Below are 20,041 nucleotides of genomic sequence, written 5' to 3'. Positions count from 1 at the left end.
TTTTAATTTCACGTTTTCGGATAGAATCAAACCAGAAAACCATTCTAAAATAATTCATTTTAATTTTGTCAATTCCATTCTAGATGATTTGATATAAGAGCCGTCAAATCGTGCAACGAGAGCAACGTGGCTTAGCTCATTCAGTTTGTCTGTGCGTACAACGTATTTGATGATATTGCAAAGAAATTAATAGAGCAACTTTTATTGACTAACCTCTCTAAACTTTCAAATTATTGAGGCATAAATAGACATTATTGACATCTTACCTAACACGGATCCAAGTTTTACCAAACATCAAACTAACATATCGCGTCAACTAAATTTAAAATTTTATGTACAAGTCAAGAAGGATATGTTCAATTCAACGTGTAAGGGGAAAAAAACAGAAGCAAAAATCAAAAGATGCCCCCTTTAGATTTACCATAAAAACGCACTGTCAATTCTTTCTAATAATTACGCTTTTATATCCACTAAATCAGTGCATCCTCACCCGTCAATATAAGTAAATTGGACAAGAAAACCCAACTAACAAATCACCCTAATCACGGTCGTTATCATTTGTTATTAAAAACCACTTCCACAATTGTTTGTTTGCATTTCACCCACACTTGTTGCTATCAACGAGACAAAGCTGCAAAGAATACCATAGACAATCATTCAAAGTTTGTGACAAGATTAATGTGTTTTATGATTTTAGACATGGTTATATGTTTTTGTAGGCGTGTTCTAATGTCATACAATTTGCTAAACTAAAATCATGCACCACTAGCTTCAGTGAATTTTACCATCTAGATCCAGAAGGGAACAAATCGAACGACAACAGCTTATGGCTCGTTGGAAGAGGAAACATTAGTTAGGTTCTATAGGGGAGGATGGAAATAGCTTTTTCATTCCAATCGTAGCTTCTCTCTTGATCATAAATCTAACATTTGTACTCAATTTTGAGACTCCAAGCAGTCCTTTGCAAATCATGGATGAAAACTTGTTGTATTAATATTAAAAAGAAGATTAACATGAGACTTCAAGTTCAAGAAAAACACTAAGATATACGTTGCCTACTTCAAGAGCAGCATCAACTTGTTATGCATTAGAAAATTAATCGAGATTCGTGATCCAAGCAAATACAAGAACAAATCAAAGAAAGAATGTGATGAAGCTTCATAAAAAAGACGAACTAACAAATGAACCATTGTCGGTTGCACCTTCGAGAGAAGAAAATCGGATAAGGAAGAATTCAAATTGCATTTTTTTTACGGGAAGAAGAAACAAATGCTAGGAGTAAGAATATTAGACCATAAGCATGTAGATATTTGACCATCATTTTAATGAATATAAAATTTTAACTTAAAATTTAATATCATGCTAAATTAAATAAAAATAGAAAGTTATATTAAATTTAAGAAAAATCTTAAAGGTGGACTTGACTTGATCAAAAAAATCAAATTGAATTCATTGTGTTTTTTTCATGCTCTAGCCGTAAACATTGAATGCTTACTGTACTATAATTGAAATCATATTGACATATTTATAAATGATAAAACAAAATTACTCTTACTAGCCAAAATTAAACATTACTAAAGATTTTTGAATATATATATATATGTATATAATTTTAAAATAATTTGACACAATCTCCACTCAAGGAAAACTATAATAAAAGAATTAAAGAATCTCATAAGAGTTATTACAAAGTGCATGACCTTCCAAAATTTAGAACAATGAGAAGCAAAACACTTATTTAACGAGAAAAAAAAAATGGTGAAACAAAGCGCTTGAAGGAATAATTTCTTCCTCACTCCTCAGTGGTCATAAAATTTAAAGGAATACATCTACGACTCAAAACAAAATTAACATGTCTATTGAAAAGGAAAATAGACATGCACTATGTCTCCCTCCTAGACTTCCTTTGGCGCGGGCCTGATTCATTTTCTTTATCCTTTTCATCTTTGGGTTCACTGCGTCCTCCAACGTCAGTTTTGTCTACTTTGGCATTTTTGGATGCAGCGCTTACCTGATTAAAAGTTCACAAGGTTCAATTCGAGTTAAATTGCAGAGAATGTAGACATGGTCAATTCTTTAAATGAAAGCCAAAAACTCACCTTGGGCTTCTTTGCTCCAAAAATAGACCTGAATAAAACACTAACAGATACAAACGCTACGGCTAAAAGGATTCCTACTGTGATGTGTGCTTGCTTCTCTGCCTTCTCAATGATCTCCTGAACAAGCAGCCAAAATTCAGTACAGGCTTTTAAAAGCAATGAAAGAAGAAGAAACCTACACAAAGAAAAGAGAAGAAGATGCTGCTTACAATTATTTTAATCTTGTAAGCCTCCAAGAAAGGAATGTCTGCTATCTTGTAAAGAACAGCAAATACTTGCTTCTGAAATCTTAAGGTCGTAGCCTTAAACCCAGAGGCAGCTTCCTCAGCTTTCAATTTTTCTTTCTCAACGTCGTACTTAGGCTTCCAAGTTTTGATCCTATATTCCTCAGCAACCTTCTCATCACTAGCTATCAAAATATTGTCAAATATAATACCATCTTGCATGGTCCAAATCTCAATACCGATAGCAGCAATTGGCTCAAAATTTGGTTTGTCGAGCTCAAAGAATTCAGGGTTATTGATTTCTCGGGGCTTCCAGGTACCCTTGTAGTTTTGGTTGTCAATTAAAGGGGCATGCCATTTCCCCTTGTATGCTGGGTTACTCTTCATGGGCCTCTTCCACTCTCCACAGCCAGGAACTTCGTAACACTTTGGGTTGTCCATTTTTGGTGGCTCCCATACTCCATCCTCTTCATCATCCCAATCCTCTGGTTTTACGGATCCAGGATCATCAATCTCTTCAGGCTCATCATCCAACCATCCGCCGGGCTTGACTGCTGTCTCATCTTCGATCTCCATTGGTGCATCTTCATCCCAATCCTGCGGCTTTACTGCATGAGGGTCAGGAATCTTGCTCCTCTCATCCCAATCCTCAGGTTTTTTATCATCAGGGTCAGGTATTATCTTGGGAGGAAAAAATGCTGGTTCAAAATCATCTGTCAATAAGAAATTTGCACTCTTCTTTTCTTCCCCATCGATGAAAATCTTAAGCTCATTGTCAGGTCTCAAAATAGCAGTGTAGACATGAGAGAGTTTATCAGAGGGGGCAGCCGGAGGGTATTTCAAATGATGTTCAACAAACTTGCCAGTTTTGGGGTTTCTATGTTGAAAGATAAAATGCACTTTGTTTGTTGACCCACATTTATCAGGTCCAAACATGATAGTATAAGGAGACTGGTTGTCAAAACCCTTTGGTGTCCATCCAGGGGCTTGAGGACGGAGATATTTGAGATATGCCCCTCCGCATTCAAGTCCATTCTGTAGTCGAACCTCAAATTGCAAAACTGTAGTTCCATCGTTGAGATTGGTAGGTTGATCAAGTTCCTTAGCTATTGCATACTTTTTAGCTTTTTCACTCACAAGAAGGCCATAGTCTTGATGGCCATTACTCTTTGAATGCTGCCATAAGCCTAATCAACACAAACAAAATACAAAATCTACAACTAAGAAAGTGTTGAGTGCCTACCATTGTAACGGAAGCAAAAAATTGGGAAAAATATGAGGAAGCAAAGAAGTTAAGCAGGATGCATGCAGTTGAGAAAGAATACTTTTGAGAACAATTCAATAGATGACCAAACAATCAATATTTATAGTTATATGGAAAAAAAACATTTTTTCCCGGAATTCATGAAACTAATGAACCAGGAGATGGAGAACCGAAAAATAAAAAACACTGTAAAATAATGCAAAGAATAGTGAAATTTTTAACCAAAAACCTCATTTTCGAGCTTTTACTGGTTCATTCACTCGTTCTAATCAAAGATATCAAGAAACAAATGCAACAAATCATGCCTCGATCACAAAACAAAACAGGTTGTTGCACAGGACAACATAAAGCATAGCAACCGATTGGAAACTTTGAAACCTTAGCGATTTACCAATAAACATCACAGATACACATTCGAACGACGATCTGATGATAAATTAGGTACCTCCATAGTCCCCCTTCCTTGAGACGATCCACCGACCATCAAAAGGTTCATCAAACGACTCGTAGAACAGCTGAATCAGAAGCCATAAACAATTAGTTAAGGCTAAAAAAAACATATTTAGCAGATTAGGGTTATAAATACAACGAGCCTACCACATCCGACGCCCAAATCTGTAGAAAACAAGACGCGATCGGCAAGAAGAGGAGGAAGGGGTTGGCCATCTTGCGCTTAGCCGAAGGAGCGGATCGCAGGAACTCTAACAAACCGTTAAGAAGAGGGAGAGTGGAGAGTGGAGAGTGGAGAGCGGAGGGGTGCGGGTTGGACAATGAGAGCGCGGAAGTAGGGTGGAGAAACTGACGGCCCAGATGAACGGGTGGAAAGTGGTCCTACATTCGTCTCTCCACGTGGCAATGGCGTGGCCCCAAGTGAAAGTCAAACTCTAAACAATATGAATTGATTTTCATATTTGCCATTAGAATTAAAATAAAATTAGCACAAAATTTGAAAGTTAATTTGTAAATAGTTTATAAGACAATTTTTTAATCAAAATTACTTTTTAGAAAAAATGAATATCTCTTCGATCGTGTCAAGAAAGAAGTTCAAAGTAGTTAAAAATTTAATTTTTAGATAATAAGCTACAGTCAACAAAGTAGTTGTTTGACAAAGTATTAGTATATAAACCTACAGTTAACAAAGAAAGAAGAAAGAGAAAGAAATCTACAAACAAGTTGAATCCTTTGAAAGATCATTTTTATCGAAGCAACTTAAGGTGCATATTAATACCGCAGACAAGCCATAAAATTTCCCAAGGGGAGCAATGAATTACCAACACAATGAACGCAAACATTTACAAACATCTCCAAATCTCAACTTCATGTATACAAGTCAAATATTATGGCACATCGATCTCCTTATACAAATTTGTTCAAAATGTAAAATAAAAAAAAAATGGCGGGGGGAGAGAGAGAGAGAGAGAGAGGCATCTGCTTTTCAGTTTTAATGACACGAAAGTTCTTTTTACTGCCTTGTTAACCTACAAGGGGATGCACCAGTTAGCGGAATTAGCAACTACCATTCTGATCCCAACATTTTCAATGAATATTTCCTCTGTGTCCATAGGTATTTTCCATTCTAAATTCAGCCTCCAGTGCCTCTATGTCATTTGTTATCTCCCAGTGGTCTTTGTCATCTGTCCAGCTTGGGTGTGGCGGTTGGAGATCACATCTTGCTGATGCTCCACACTCAAACTGGCTTTGTATGTCTTCAAGTTCCTCTGCGACCACAGTATGTCTTTTTGCACCAACCTCGAGATCATAGCTTGTCTTTGGTACATCTGGACTGATGGCTCGCCCCATAGAATGCGATGAGGCGAATCTAGTCGAATCCTCTTTCACCTTTGCTCTGAAATTATTCATGGACTTGGGAACTTCAGATAAGAGAACCTCCTTGACATTTTGGAAGCACCCACGGTTATATGGATTCATTTTGCTGTCGTATCGATATCTAAAATTCTCATAGGTTGTCTACAGAAAAGACAGAAAAGATATCATGCTGCAAAACTGGAGCATGCAAAACGATATAGTAACATACGGCTTCAGCGGGAGGTACAAACCTGATTGGTGCAGATTAAGTAAATATGGAAGGATGTCAAACCGCCAACAAACCAAGCTGCTATAAATGTGTAAATGATGAGAATTCCAGAAACAGGTGATTTTGCAACAGCTGCCCAAAGATTGCATTCGTGCACATCCATAATCTTTTTAAGATTAACCCAACAGAAGGCAAAGACATACAGGCAGAGAAGGGTCGTCGAGGACACAAACATAAAGAACAAACGGTAGTTCCTCTGCTAGAACAAAAGTAAGAATAAGTGGCAAAGATGGAGGAAATGGTCTGTATTTCTTAATCAATTCTTTCTTTTTTAACTTTGAAAAATTAGATTATAAGGTAATCAAGAATCATAGTTATAAGCAAAAGGTATGAAGCTTGGGCATAAGATATGCAGAAATTTCTGAAGGAACCTTCTTATAATATACTTTCAACTCCCAACCATGGTTATTTAAATTGTCAAACTTGAAGAAGAAAACTACTACGGCTCAGAGAAATGCAATCAGTCAGTAACAATTAAACAAAATGGATATGCAGAAGCTAAATTCTAAGGAGAGAACAGGGTATGGACTTCACAATAAGATCTTATGTGCCATTAGACTTGGATCAAAACTAATATCAAGAATGGGGCTCCATGTCATTGTCAACCTGGTAGCTGTAGACCATGAAGACTGTCCCAATACGAACCATAAGAGGGCTTACCCTATTCATGTGTTACAAGGCCCAAACTCTGAATAGTGGTAATTCAAATACTAGATTGAGATGTTGTCATATCTAGGTTATACAAAATAACTACAGAGTTCTTTTTCTTAGCATCCAGTATAAATTCGTAATTGTAGATACCTACCGCATCCACTATCTCTATTCTTCATCCTATTATAAAGGGCAGTCCGGTGCACAAAGCTTCCTCCAATGCGGCGCCCCGGAAAAGGGTCAGACCATATTGAGTTTATTGTATGTAGTCTTACCTTACATTGCAAAAGGTTGTTTCCATAACTCAAACCCGTGATCACAAGGCCACAGCAACAACTTGACCATTGTGCCAAAGCTCCCCTTCATGTCTTAAAAAATATGGACTTAGATATATATATATATATATATATATATATATATATATATATATATATATATATATATATATATATATATATGAATTAGATACGTCAACATTACAAGGTCATAGCTAAGGAATAATAAACTTTCATGCTTGTATACGAATATCTAGTTTTCAAGAACTTACTCGTAACTTGGAAAAAAAGGCAAAAGAAGGGGCAATAAATAAAGATGACAAATTTAGGAAAACAATCTTACTCTTCCAATACACTGCCCAACCCAGGGACAATGATGATCAAAGCGCTCCACACAATTGTTGCAGATTGAGCAGTGAGAGCAACGAGGGGGGCGATAAAGCATGCATGTGTTGCAATACTTGACCTTCACAAAAGTGCCATTTACAAATACATCTTTAGTTTGCGGTAAAGCTGGAGCACCATGGCTTCCGGACCACTCTGTAGATGTACCAGGTGAGACAATATCTGTTGGTTCAGGTGGATTGGCGTTACGTGGAACAATTCCTGGATCTCTGCCAGAGGTAAGAAGGAGAAGAGTAATATTCTGCATGTACCAAAAAGCAAACAATTTCAGACAATCTTCCATGAGAATAATTACAAAGGCGGATGATCTAGCACACATAAAAGATAAATCAATTTTCTTATATGGATTTTTCCTTCTAAACATGTCGACACTTATTGTTAATAAGCACAGGTCACTGCTCTCATAATATTGATTGACCAAGCAGTTGAAGTTTCTATCTTCAACAGACTGAAGCAGACTGCAACTGTGATATGTAATAATCAAGATATACATGGATTAATTTACTTAGCAATGATACTGGCTAAAGAACTAGTAGTATTCTAGAAACAAAGAAATTCATTTCCAGAAGAAAAGTACAATCTTTATAGTGTTATGTAGTCAATACACAGTGTTTAACTAGGCTCTTAAATTATTGATTTTACAGTGGAGTCCTGCCTTCCTCCTCGGTTGGTCCATGTTCTATGAAATTTAACAATAACTTAATATTGTTACAATATTGGAATTACCATGTTTTCATTAAATCCCTCTCGTTAACCAGGTGATTAGGAGTATAAAGCTTGTGAGGCTTCTGAGTTGGCATCATCCAAACATAATCAATCTCCTGACACTTCAGAAATTCCGAATTCATAGTTATTTTGCGTAGCTTTTATGATTGAATTATGAATCTCCAAACTCTGTAAACTTTACCACAATAAGCCAGATTCCACTGCATAGTTACTTTCAGGATTTTGCAACCAATAGTTCACTCAATATGTTAACATGCATATGATTGTATGGAGATACTGAAGTATATAATTATGAAATTTAACGTGATATGGGACTTACATAAGCAGCAAACATAATAGCAATAGCTATAATAAGATTCCCAAACTGATGCTGGAACTCATGGACCAGCTTCTGAGAGACGAATATAGCAAAGAGGATAACAGGAACTGCAATAAGATTTATTGTGAGCACCAGAGACCTTGCATCTGGACCAAATATAAGCCTCCCTCCCCAAAAAAACTTCTGTATAATGTAAGAAAGCTAATATCTCTTAGAACATCAAGAGTTGGGAGATTAACTAATGAAACCAAATTTGATAGTCCAAGCATAATAAGAGTGTATTAAATATTGCAGAATTTGCATATTGAAGAGAATGCTATTTTCTAATGAAAAGTAGACCTAGGCATAAAATCAAAAGAATAGATATAGGCATAAAATCGAAAGAAAATTTTGCACGTGCTATTGGAACACACCATCTAATTCTAGGCAACCAATGTGGATTATCATATATTTAATGAGAAAAATACAGATACAAACTATGATATGCAAGAGGATGAAATATTAAAATTGAAATATCAATTTTGTGAACTCGATCCAATTTGTACCAATAAACACAGATAAAGAAACAAGGAAAAGTAGGAAAGAAAATGTAAATAAGTTATTTTGTTTCTGGTATGTTACCCCATGGATAAAGCAGGTGATGCCTTTACTATCTATCGTAGATCCTTTAGACTTTGAGAAGTGAAAAAGAAAGATTTCAAGGAGTAGACTAATCTGAATGCAATTTGTAGAGAAGACTCATAAATGCTGTTGGTGTTCAAGTAGGCAGTGCAGTTTCTTCTTTAAAAGAGGTAGGCACGGTGACAAACAAAACAAAAGGACACAATCTTTAAATTCAAACATCTAAAAATTATTTTTTTAAAAAAGAGTGTGTTGAATGAATAAAAAATAATAATTTTTGGCCACACACACCCGTCTCGTGATCATGCTGGAGTTTGTGAAGAGAGGACAGGAATTTTGAGGAGGGTATTAATGTCTTTTATTCAAATTTAGTTATCCATCCTTCAAATTATCATTCCATTCCAACTGAACTACGCAAATGACTTAAGGGATGTATAATTTGTTGGTGTAGTTGGCACCAATGATCAAACTTGAGTTTTGATGAATGATAAATAAGTTAAAATTAGAAGTGTTGTGTGAACTAACTTTTCTACCAAGTGTGCAAGACTTGACTGGTCTGACACTAGGCTGAAATCTAGCTAGGTCTAGAGCACCTAATAGCTGGTGTAGAAGTTCAAATAGGTCAAGGAGTGATTCGATATCTGGCGAAAAAATCCGGCTGAGCCCTCGGGATCTAATAGCTGGCTAAAGTCTAATTGGGTCTGCGGACCTGACAATTAACGGAAAGACCTGGTGGACCATGAGGGAGTCAAACGATTCTACGTGATAAGTAAGGTAAATCACTGGAGGCGAGCGTTCGTGAGGACAAGTCCCAATTTGGAACTTTAGGCATAGGTCCGATTTAGGTCCATTTTGAAAACCTAAATTGAGACCCTAACTAGATCCTGGCCTCGAATAGACAAGATCTAATTAATACTATTATTTTATTATTGTGCTAACTTCATTTTACAAGGTATACTTTGTTTTGTTGGACTAACATATTTTACAGGGCTAAGGAAGCAAATTCAGTCTTGGGTGAACAGTACCCAAGGCGCCTCCTGTGCGAGTGGAGGCGCCTCATAGGCCTGCTGGAAGACTCCGCGCAGGAGGGTGTGGAGGCCCAACACATTTGAAGGCGCCTTGAGTTGGGCAATGGAAGGCACCTTGGAGAGCCTTGAAGGTGTCTTCGGTCGAATAAGGCAGAAGGCTTTGCCGACGATAAGAAGTCGAACTTGTAGGGATAAACTTTGGGGTTGAAGGCGCCTCCAGTGCTATGGAAGGCACCTCCAATGCTCAATAAAAGAGAGCTTCAGCCAACCTTTAATATACAACTTCTACATGCGATCATTTGAGATCCTAGTTGATCCGACTTCGTCCTCCTGCTCTGCTATGACGCTACTGTGCCTGACTAGGAGCCGTCCAACACCAACCTCGATCTGACTATCTTCGAAAGTGTTAGGTAACGAAAGTTTGTTTTTGTACTTAATTACTACTTAAAGGAAAGTGTAGGTTGTTATACTTATCCTCGTTTTTATTGTACTCGATTCCTTCTTCCGACGGTTCCGAAAGAGGTCATTAGTGGATTACCCGTCAATAGGTCCACGGGACCTGGGTCTTGGAGTAGGAGTTGTTGAAGGTTCCGAACCAAGTAACCGACCGAGTTATTGTGCACTTGTTTTTTCGGTTTCTATTTTATTTCCGCTATGTATTCGTTTTCAAAATAAAAAAAGGTTATGTTTTTAAAAACCACGTGATTCAACCCTCCCCCTCCCCTCTCTCTATCACATGCGCTTCGATCCCACATAATTCCATCTATGCATCCATCCCAACAAAGAAATTCCCAACTATCCACTGATCCACTCATTCATCCGTTCATCAATTCATTCATCCTTCCAAGTTCCAACAGGATAGGCCCTGATTGTCATTGAATCATTATGGGCAAATCAAAATCATTATAAAATAATTTGTTATTTATAATTGGAGATCTGTAAATCTTCGACACTGAAGAAAGATAACTCAGTGTTCCTCTTTAGGGAGTAAAGTTATGTCCTATGCATATTGTGGCATACTCTTTATAGACCTTTTTTTTTTTCCTAACATAATTCAATAACAAGAACTGTTCCTCAACGGCTTGTTGATCTTCATCAAACATATTGACTGTTCTGGTTATTATTTGACCAATAGCAACTAGACCTTGGTAAATGCAAACCTTGTCATCTCAAGGATCCTTAACCACTGTATAGTTACATAATTAATTCAGAGTGGCTGAGGTTTCAGCTTATCCTGAGAATTCAGATTGAATATTTTCCTCTAACAAATATGTTAAACATATTGCTACAAACAAGAACAATACAAGTGGTTGAACAAGCATGGAAAATCACTATAGTCAACTAAGACAAAGACCGGCAGTGATGGATCATAAGGTAGCATTTGCTTGTGAGGGGAAAAACAAAAACTGGGCGGGCCTTAGAGAAATTGAGACAATAAACAACGTAGTAGACAATATTTGACTGTTTGCTATAAATCAAAGGAATTGCATGCGTGTAGTATCATCAAGAGAATTTCTTTAAAACCTATAAACTTTGCTACAGATTTTTGTAATGCATCTAATAAAGACTCTGTCCTGAGAAAGCTATGACTTCTTATGTCACATCCACCCACCATGTTTGAAACTAAGCAACAAAGGTAGCAGCTCTAAGCGATTTACCTCGAGGCATGAGGCAGTATTTATGGTATTCAAAGGTTCTGTGTAAAAAAGGTTCACTAAATATGAAACGACATACAAAAAGACACTCAATAATGCACAAACTAAAGGTCTAAAGGAGCCGTCTAATATGCACAAATGGGACTTGATGTTAATGCCACAACTTCTAGGTTAGATCAGAAGAAATTTCATATGCTAAGAAAGAACTCCAAAATTTCTTACATTGCTTCCTTGCCACACTTGATACACCCTCTTTGATGGACCGCTTGTCTCAATGATTCTTCGATTAGAGTCAGATACATGCCTTGGAAGTGTCTTTCCATACATCTTACCCTGCACCCTTCCAGATCCTCAGGCACTATGATAGCCGACACTTCAATACAACATTCTGCATTGCGATTTGCACAATATTGGATCCTTACAGCAGATTACGAAGCCAAGCTTCAGTTCCCAGCAACTTGTAGAATCAACTATGCAAGAACAACTTGCAGAATCAACTACGCAAGAACAAAAAGAGCGTATTTTTCTTCAAACCGAATGGAAGAGATCACAAATTTAAAAATAAGCTAATAAAAAGCATACCAGATTCCCTGACGAAAAGGAATGGTGGATCAATTGCAAAATGTGAAAAACTCAACTAGCAATCAATGAGCCTTATATGATCGCTGCTAAATCCCCCCATAATGGCTCTCAATAGTACCCAAGGGACAAATGTCAGGCAACGAATATCCTTTAGGAAAAATTATTGAAAACGTTAGCTAAGGTAAATCTCCAACAAATTTGGCAAAAACCGTAATTTGAAGAAGCACGAAAGAATGAGCGGGCTAGCAACATTACATCAAGGAAAGGAGAATGAGCGAGTGAGAAACCCTAAGCGTTCTCCTCCCCAAAATATTCTCAGACGACGTGCCAGGCCACCTCGGTTGAGCTGGCTCGACGGCCGCCGAGGGGGGGAAGGAGTCGTCGGAGGAGACGGGGATCGGCAAACCGTCCGGGCGATTAGCCGATCCTGCGTCTTCTCCAGCGATCTGTGTCGCGATCTGGAGCTCTTACGAGGGACGACAGAGAGGAGAGAGATGGTGAGAATATTACGCAGCTAATAATAAGAGAGAAACGGCGCCAAATAGTAGCCGAAGGTATACGGAGGAGAACAAAGAACAAGTCCAATTTTACAGAAAGGCCCCAATTTGTTTAGTTCCGTGACATTTATATCATTCAAATTGTATACGGCCGCATAATTCTTACATATAGCTCCTTTATGTCTGTCGTCCTACTAAATTTCGCTCCTTCCAGCTATAAATCTCGAATTATGTTTTGTAAGAGATTTTATCAAAATGGCTCTCAAAATTTAACTATTTTCAAGAATATCGTTAAAATTATAATATCATATCGCATGAAGGTCGATTAATTTAGGGCATCGGACACAGTCGATGGCAGCAAAAACAGTCAAAGAGGCCAAACTGATTTCTGTGACAGTGTTGCTTGCTCGCCCAATAAATAGTCAACAAGTTTAAACTTCAAAGTTGCTTACTTTTTCTTTATTTTATTTTCCTTTAAGATCGTCGATCCAAAGGGAAGCGGAGCAGCGGTGCACGCGCGCCAACTCGCTTCTTTTGCTTTCGCCTTTTAAAAGCTCATCGTCCGGGGGCTTCTTCCCTTCTTTTTCGGCTCGTCCTCTCCCTGTTCCACGCGCCTTTTGAGAGAAGATAGCTGTCGACGAAGAACTGCTCGAAAGTAAAACTGAATGATGGATTCGCATCAATCCGCGAGATGGTCTTTACAATTCAAAAGAGAATTGTTTAATCTATCAAGTCCACGTTGTGGCATCATCGGTTCTACTACGTTGCTGCTGTGCATGAGCTGTTCAGATGCGGAAAAAGGACAACAAATGTCGAATTAAGAATCCCAAAATATTCCTGACCATATTTGTTAATAAAGTACGCATACTTGCTCAGTAACATAATATTTAGAGCTTACTCTTTAATAACACTGCTGCTTATTTAATGCATAGAAACTGCATCACCATGGTAAAAGAAAAAAAGTTTGATGAAGATGCTTGTTATGAAGGGCTTACTTGTTCGCGACGACCAACTTCATTGCTTACTAAGCTTACTGTCGTCTGTCAACTTGTGGTGTGTTACTATAATAGAAGGCACCCATTAGAATTATAGAAAACTTGCCAAACTCTTCCCTAAAGCTTCAACAGATACACTCATCCCATAATATGCTGCTGCTTGCTCTGTGCACAGTTAGAAGAAAACATTAAGAGCAAGAAATAGCACCAGCCAGAGTTATGTAAAGCAAATCGTTTCTACAGTAAATCCAATCATCATGCTTCTCAGAATCTCTACAAGTAAATCAATCGATTCATATCTCTTAATAATATAATATTATTTATTTTAGACCTAACTAGTCATGAATTTTAAAAGCTCCTTTATGATATAATATTATTTATTTTAACCTAACTATTCATGATTTTATTTTTAATCTCTATCTAAAATATCTTATACCAATAGAGATATCTTAATCCCATTTAAATTTATGATCTTTTTTTATGTCTTCTAATATAGGACTTTCAATCCTCTGCTCAAATGAATCATCAACATTACTCTCATGGTCCGAACCTTCTCATAAGCATCTGATTATTCTTGACTTACTCTAGGTCTCCACATAAACATTCGGTCACCCTGACCTACTCCAGACCTTCCTGCAAGTATCTAGTCATCCGATCACTCTTGACCTGCTCCGGGCCTCCTTAAAAACATGCAATCACTCTTGACTTGGTCCGGACCTCCCCTTAACTTCATTCAAGGCTATCCCACATGACATCCGATCTGGACCATGACTCGGATACTCTTTGTTGGGACTGAAAAAAATTCTCATAAGGATATGATATTGTCCACTTTAGGTCTAAACACTCATGATTTTGTTTTAAAACTCTACCCAAAAGATCTTATACCAATGACGATATCTTTATCCTTTTTAAATACATAATCTTTTTCATGCCTTTTGTGGGACTTTGATTGTATTCCTAACCATTTCATTAAGGGGAAAAAGACATTTGGATTTGAGATTCTTTACAGACTCAGATTGTTTGGCAAGTTCTTAGCTTATATAGGAGGCCTGCATAAGAAAGCCCATTTGGTTACATCTGAATTATTTTATGGGTTATCCTGACACCAAATATCACGATAAACAAAAAAGATACAGCTAAAAAGTTATCTCAATTAATTGAAATGATGACTTATTAGCCTGGTAAAAGTTAAAAATCTAAATCCACATGTTCGACTTTGGACATCAAAATCTCTAATAGAATCAACAGTCTCCATGGGCTAAGAATATATCCACAATCATTTACCATATATCTCTGTAAAACTTTTGGAAACAAAATCAGCCGTGACTCTGCCTTTCATCTAGTGTGACAAGTTGGCAGCAAGTGAGAAGAGAGCCAGACAGTACTACAGTGTTATGTACCTGTGCAGTCATAAATAAGACGTGAATACTGAGAATCAACTGTAACTTCAAATAAAGCAATTGCATGATCTAAGTTGGATTTTTGTGTTCATAATGCCTTAATTTATGTCTTGTGCCCTAACTGCAGCTATATAATGGAATTTGGAGCTTCCTAGCATTAAGAAGTGCAAACTATTCAGAACAAATTTTCCATTAAGCCTTTTCCATGTCTGTGGGATCTAAAAGTATTGAAGAGTTTTTCTCAGGGATTCCAACTACATTCATCATACTCATTATTATCCAATAGGAAATCTAGGTCTTTCCTAGTGATCATCTAGCAAATATGATTTTTAATGAACAAATCCTATGAAAGGGGGGATCCTATGTTCACTCTCATACCATAGCGATCTAGAATAAAGATTAAAGTATATGGAGATCTTATAAGGCAAAGAATACAGTAGACAGGAAGTTGCTAGATAAATAGTTAGGTAGTAAGCAATGAGGGAGCAACGTAATTTCCAAAAATGTTTTTTTTTACCTGTGTATTGTCAGCTTGCAATAAATTAACTTTACTACCCACCAAGTTATATAACCATAACTTGTTCTCTCAAGTCTCAACAATTATCTAGCCAGCCGGCTCAGATATAACTCCATGGCTGGACATCATTCACCTATATTGAACTACAAGCAACATTCATTTTCACTCCCTTTTCACTCATCAACTTCCTAATCCTCCCGACATCCTCCCATCTCCTATTATTAGCATATATGTCAGCCATAATCGAGAATATCCCACTGTTATCTGGATCCAATTCCAGTAGATGTTTTGCTGCAATCTCCGCAATCTCTATATTCCCATGTATCCGACAACCTGCCAGGACACCTCCCCAAACATATGCATCGGCCTTCATTGGCATCCCTTCGATCATTTTCATGGCTTCCTTGATCAACCCAGCTCGACCAAGTAAATCTGTCATAGAACCATAATGCTTGAGCTCACGCTCAACACCATAGCCACTCTCCATCTCACTGAAGAAACTCCGGGCCATTTCAACAAGTCCTGCATGGCTACAAGCCACCAATACGCCTAAGCAGGTCACTCCATCCGGCTGAACACCAACATCACTCATCCTATTGAAGTACTCGAGCGACTTCTTACCATCACCATGCATAGCTAGACCGACAATAATAGCATTCCATGTGAACAAATTTTTCCACGGTGTTGACTCAAAAATCTCTAAAGCAACACCAACGCAACCACACTTTGCATACATGTCGACCAGGGCCGTGGAAAGATAGACATTAAGTTTAGCCCTGTTGTTTTTGATGTACTCGTGGATGGCTTCTCCTATGTCCAACTTTCCTAACTGAGCACAGCAAGACAATACAGAGACCAAAGCAACATCATCAGGCTTCTCTCCTATCTCAAGCATCCGGTCAAAGAGCATGACTGCAGCCTCGAATTCACCCATCCGCGTGTATCCAGCCAAAAGTGTACCCCACGAGACTACATCCCTTTCAGGCATTCCGTCGAACAGGTTGCGCGCGTGCTCAGTTTGGCCGGCCTTCACATATCCATCTATCAAAATATTATAGGAAACGACATCACGAAGCGAGGGGCACTCGTCGAAGATAGTCCTTGCTTCGGTCATCGAGTAGCAAGAAGAATAGGTGCTGATCAAAGTGTTACGGACGTAGAGGTCGTCGGCGAAGCCGAACACGATCGCTTGGCAGTGGACGGCGCGGGCGAGGGCAGGGTGGCGGAGGCGGGTGCATGCCTTGAGGGCGAAGGGAAAGGTGTGGAGGTCGGGGGGCACCGCGGAGCGGCGCATGCAGGCGAAGAGGAGGAGAGCGGAGAGAGGGGAGGAGAGAAGGGTGTGGACACGCATGAGGAGGTTGTAGGGGAAGGCGGATGGGAAGGGGATGGCGTGGAAGAGGGAGAGGGCGTATCCGGCAGAGGCGGTTGCTGCGGCAGGGAGGGAGGCACGGTGGTTGATGGCGGTGGGGAGGAGGAGGGTGAGCGTGTAGATGAGCTTGGCGAGGATGGGGGAGGGATACAGAGAGGTAAGGCCGTGGACGGTGGCATGGGCATGGATGGCCTTGAGGTGGCGGAGGCTCTTGCAGCGGCGATGGAGGAGATGGAAGAGCTGACGGTGGGAGAACTCCCGCGATGGCATAGGCTAAGCTCTGAGGAAGACTCAGGCCAATATTATTTATTTATTTATTAACTCTATAAACGCTGTATCAAATTTAATTTTTTTTAACGAATATTATTATCTAATAATTTAATTAAAATAATCTAATAAATAATATTTATATTATTTTCATTTTAAATACATTATTACACATAGTTTAAAAAGAGTATAATCATCTTAATTCTTAATATGATTTATTTTCTCCATTAGAATTTGATGATGAAATGTATATGTGCTGAGGCTTTCAAAAGGCTAGTTTTAGCCCTTGTTTGCTGGCTCATTCATAACCCCATTGAGCAGTCTAACAATTGAGTTGCGAAATTTTTCCGGTGATAAATCACCAGAATGAACAAATTAAAAAGAGACCCATAGACAAAACAGCACAATACAGCCATTCCACTAATCCAACTTCTGCTATGACAACTGGTTCAGGCAAAGCCACAAACACATCTACCAGTAATCCAATTGCATGTTAGCATTATCAGCAATGGAGCAAGCACTTGAACAAGTCACATTGCAGCAATAAGAACCATGTCTCAACTTAATCACCACTCGGAGTTCAGAGATCGCATGTTGAAGAACTTCTGACTCATATCGAGGGTAGCAAGTAAGCATCAGCACAAGGCAATGGCTTGCTCAGCGGCAGTAGACTTCACGAAGCAGAATTTTGTTGGCTCGTATAACCCGCGAACAGACAGCATTGTATTGCTATAGAGCTGTTTCACAAACAAGTCAAGGGCTTCGCGCATCCAATCGTATCGACAGAGTTTAAATGCATCCGCTACGGTCACCTGTTTAAAGACCAATGGTTTCAGAATCGAGTTAACTTGTGTATTGTTGCTGCTGATTGCCTATTACCAAAGTGTACAGAAGGCACTCACCCACTTCCTGCCATGTACTTCTTGTTCAGGCCAGCAGTCGAGTTCTTCGGTTACCTTCATAGCAAACATGTAACCTTTACAACCTCCTTCCTGGCTGCAACTGACCTGACTGCTCTTGCTCCTAAATACCCATTGACCAAGCTCGATTTCCTGAACATAAGTGATACAATCCATTACTTTCTTGTCAAACTATGAATCTGGATGCTTTAAGAGTTTAGTGCAAAGTTGGAGCTACCTACAAATTATTCAATTTAGTGAGAATGCCTAATTGGCAATGTTCAACGACGATACTAGAACAAATTACCAAAAGAAATTACTTCTTTTTTGCCATACATGGCGTGTAAGTGACTCTGCGTTAGGTTCTTAGAAGATTATCTTCAGACAGGTAATATGTGGGGGCTGACTCTACAGAAGCATCTCTAGGAGCAGGTCACATGTGAGATGCAGCTGGAATCAGGCAAGCAAGAGACATATCACGTGAAAGTTAGGTGTACAAGAGCAAAGTTGAGTGATATCCCAATCCTTCTGACGTAAACTAGAGAAAAGCATGAAAACGACCACAATGTTACGAGTGGATCTAGTTTAACTGGCGCTAGCTACCTACAATCACTTGATTTCTATCTGCATAAATCAGTATAGGACCACTTCCTGTGAAACAAAAGAATTGAAAGAAGAAATCAAGGATATCTTGATGGACAAGAACACAGTAAAAAAGCTCGCAAACCCATCAGTTCGGATACTAAAAAATTTGGAATTCCTTTGTTTGCTTATATTCATTTAATCAACATAAATACTCACATGCAGTATTCCCCGAACTCCTGCTTCCTCCAAAGCTTCTCGGCGTGCCGCTTCACATGCAGTCTCATCTTTCTCCCACCCACCCTGCACCGGCGTTTCAATCGGTTCAGTAACCATTAGTTACTAGCCCAGCCACACTTTATACCTCAAGTTAACAGGCAGCGCTTACCTTTGGGAACACAAAATCATGTCGACCAGGTGAACTGATCATGAGAACTTGCAGTTTGTCAATCACATCATCAGATTGATGGTCTGGTTCCTCAGTTATCTTGTAGGGAATGCATCTGAAAAACAACATATGAGAACAGATAAGAAGAAAAACTATACACGATTTGGTTTAGCCATAGTTATGTTAATTTTAGCTTTTTGGCAACACTACAAAGGGGGATGGGATTGTACATCCTGCTCCAAAAAATTGCTACATCATATGGACAACCTACCAAACACTAAGCAGTCACAAGGTCCACTCATGGCGGAACTACAGACAACAAATCTAATAGAATATTGCTACATAATCTCACAGAGAAATAAAGAAAGACTTAGCACTCTGAAATTATTCCTAAATATTACAAGGTTGAAATTCCCTATCAAGAACAAGAAACCTTCGGTTTAAGAGAAAAGAAATCAATATACCCAGCAACAAGCCGGAGATGGTCCTCGTAACGCTGCAAGTCGCGACCTTTCCGAGCCACCAGAGGCGACGCCATGATTCAGAAACTGAAAGCTTCCGACTTTGAGGAGGAGAAGTCGAGATAAGAAAAGGCGAGAGATATCGACGAGTTCTGTCCCACCAGGGTCTAGAGACTGGTTTTGGACGAAGAGGAAACCGCCTTGCAAGACCTAGGCAGAAAGCATTACTTCCATTCCCAGTTCTGGAGGTCGATTTTTATAACTCCCTCGATCAATCTTCTTTCCAGAGCATTCGAGATAAATCCAAGGAAAGAAGAAAAGGACACAGCTTGAAACGGAAAGCAAACCCTGGGGAGTGGGGGAGAAGGGGAATTTCCACTAATTGGAGCTTGCTATTGCTGCCGGTCTCGTCGCTTGATGCTGCCCCGCGCCTTATTTAATGCCGCTGGGGTCAAGTGAACGGCCCAAGATCAACTTTTTTTTTTGGGAATTAAAAACTCGGGACTTTTTAAAAGCTCTAGCACAAGCCAACACCGACGGTTGCTAAAGACCGGAAGCGGCGTCAGAATCCAAGTTGGGGGGCTGCGGGGAGGAGGAGGAGAAAAACACAGGCGCGACGGGATTCAAAATCAGAGGAGCCGCAATCCGCCGAAGGATGAAGACAAGTTCGTTGACTTCTGGTAAAAACTTCCAGTAGCACCCGTTGAATTCAGTTTTTAATC

General features: G+C 39.0%; 4 protein-coding genes across 6 annotated transcripts; all 4 read right to left on the bottom strand.

Moving 5' to 3' along the window:
- Positions 1–1,772: 1,772 nt before the first annotated feature.
- LOC122019006 (calnexin homolog 1-like) lies at positions 1,773–4,879 on the bottom strand. Its single transcript, XM_042576516.1, has 6 exons — positions 4,859–4,879; positions 4,185–4,385; positions 4,033–4,102; positions 2,309–3,510; positions 2,100–2,216; positions 1,773–2,011 (listed from the first exon to the last, which is right to left on the bottom strand). The coding sequence occupies exons 1-6, from the start codon at positions 4,877–4,879 to the stop codon at positions 1,883–1,885; spliced, it is 1,740 nt and encodes a 579-aa protein (XP_042432450.1). The 3' UTR covers positions 1,773–1,882.
- Positions 4,880–4,888: 9 nt separating this feature from the next.
- LOC122018954 (probable protein S-acyltransferase 7) lies at positions 4,889–12,471 on the bottom strand. Of its 2 annotated transcripts, none has more exons than XM_042576436.1 (7): positions 12,200–12,471; positions 11,945–12,092; positions 11,585–11,859; positions 8,059–8,241; positions 6,952–7,254; positions 5,645–5,878; positions 4,889–5,555 (listed from the first exon to the last, which is right to left on the bottom strand). In XM_042576436.1, exons 3-7 carry the CDS (start codon positions 11,687–11,689, stop codon positions 5,124–5,126), a joined length of 1,257 nt encoding a protein of 418 aa, XP_042432370.1. In that variant the 5' UTR covers positions 11,690–11,859; positions 11,945–12,092; positions 12,200–12,471; the 3' UTR covers positions 4,889–5,123. The 2 variants fall into 2 exon arrangements, with proteins under 2 accessions (XP_042432370.1, XP_042432371.1); XM_042576437.1 differs by having other exon boundaries at positions 11,585–11,832.
- Positions 12,472–12,784: 313 nt separating this feature from the next.
- On the bottom strand, positions 12,785–17,001 carry LOC122018953 (pentatricopeptide repeat-containing protein At5g61800-like). 2 transcript variants are annotated; one of them, XM_042576434.1, is made up of 4 exons: positions 15,354–17,001; positions 14,721–14,836; positions 13,437–13,601; positions 12,788–13,222 (listed from the first exon to the last, which is right to left on the bottom strand). In XM_042576434.1, exon 1 carries the CDS (start codon positions 16,990–16,992, stop codon positions 15,487–15,489), a length of 1,506 nt encoding a protein of 501 aa, XP_042432368.1. In that variant the 5' UTR covers positions 16,993–17,001; the 3' UTR covers positions 12,788–13,222; positions 13,437–13,601; positions 14,721–14,836; positions 15,354–15,486. The 2 variants fall into 2 exon arrangements, with proteins under 2 accessions (XP_042432369.1, XP_042432368.1); XM_042576435.1 differs by lacking the exon at positions 14,721–14,836 and having other exon boundaries at positions 12,785–13,222.
- Positions 17,002–17,379: 378 nt separating this feature from the next.
- Positions 17,380–19,722, bottom strand: LOC122021161 (nudix hydrolase 12, mitochondrial-like). Its single transcript, XM_042579242.1, has 5 exons — positions 19,323–19,722; positions 18,859–18,973; positions 18,690–18,773; positions 17,892–18,041; positions 17,380–17,801 (listed from the first exon to the last, which is right to left on the bottom strand). Exons 1-5 carry the CDS (start codon positions 19,394–19,396, stop codon positions 17,625–17,627), a joined length of 600 nt encoding a protein of 199 aa, XP_042435176.1. The 5' UTR covers positions 19,397–19,722; the 3' UTR covers positions 17,380–17,624.
- Positions 19,723–20,041: the final 319 nt, after the last annotated feature.

The sequence above is a fragment of the Zingiber officinale genome, chromosome 9A, assembly GCF_018446385.1.
Source record: "Zingiber officinale cultivar Zhangliang chromosome 9A, Zo_v1.1, whole genome shotgun sequence".
Classification (NCBI taxonomy): domain Eukaryota; kingdom Viridiplantae; phylum Streptophyta; class Magnoliopsida; order Zingiberales; family Zingiberaceae; genus Zingiber; species Zingiber officinale.
Note: the sequence above shows the minus strand (reverse complement) of the source record. Positions and strands in the feature narration are given on the sequence as shown.

Excerpts from the sequence above, each read along its gene's own strand:
- LOC122019006 (XM_042576516.1), bottom strand. The coding sequence starts at position 4,879 with ATGTTTGCGTTCATTGTGTTG. Across the intron at positions 3,511-4,032 it reads AAGGAAGGGGGACTATGGAG|GCTTATGGCAGCATTCAAAG; the intron begins GTACCTAATTTA and ends TGTGTTGATTAG. Across the intron at positions 2,012-2,099 it reads TTGGAGCAAAGAAGCCCAAG|GTAAGCGCTGCATCCAAAAA; the intron begins GTGAGTTTTTGG and ends ACTTTTAATCAG.
- LOC122018954 (XM_042576436.1), bottom strand. The coding sequence starts at position 11,689 with ATGTATGGAAAGACACTTCCAAGGCATGTATCTGACTCTAATCGAAGA. Across the intron at positions 8,242-11,584 it reads AAGTGTGGCAAGGAAGCAAT|AAGTTTTTTTGGGGAGGGAG; the intron begins GTAAGAAATTTT and ends TACATTATACAG. Across the intron at positions 7,255-8,058 it reads CTATTATGTTTGCTGCTTAT|AATATTACTCTTCTCCTTCT; the intron begins GTAAGTCCCATA and ends TGGTACATGCAG.
- LOC122018953 (XM_042576435.1), bottom strand. The coding sequence starts at position 16,992 with ATGCCATCGCGGGAGTTCTCCCACCGTCAGCTCTTCCATCTCCTCCAT.
- LOC122021161 (XM_042579242.1), bottom strand. The coding sequence starts at position 19,396 with ATGGCGTCGCCTCTGGTGGCTCGGAAAGGTCGCGACTTGCAGCGTTAC. Across the intron at positions 18,974-19,322 it reads CATCTCCGGCTTGTTGCTGG|ATGCATTCCCTACAAGATAA; the intron begins GTATATTGATTT and ends GTTGTTTTTCAG. Across the intron at positions 18,042-18,689 it reads GAGTTCGGGGAATACTGCAT|GAAATCGAGCTTGGTCAATG; the intron begins GTGAGTATTTAT and ends ACTTATGTTCAG.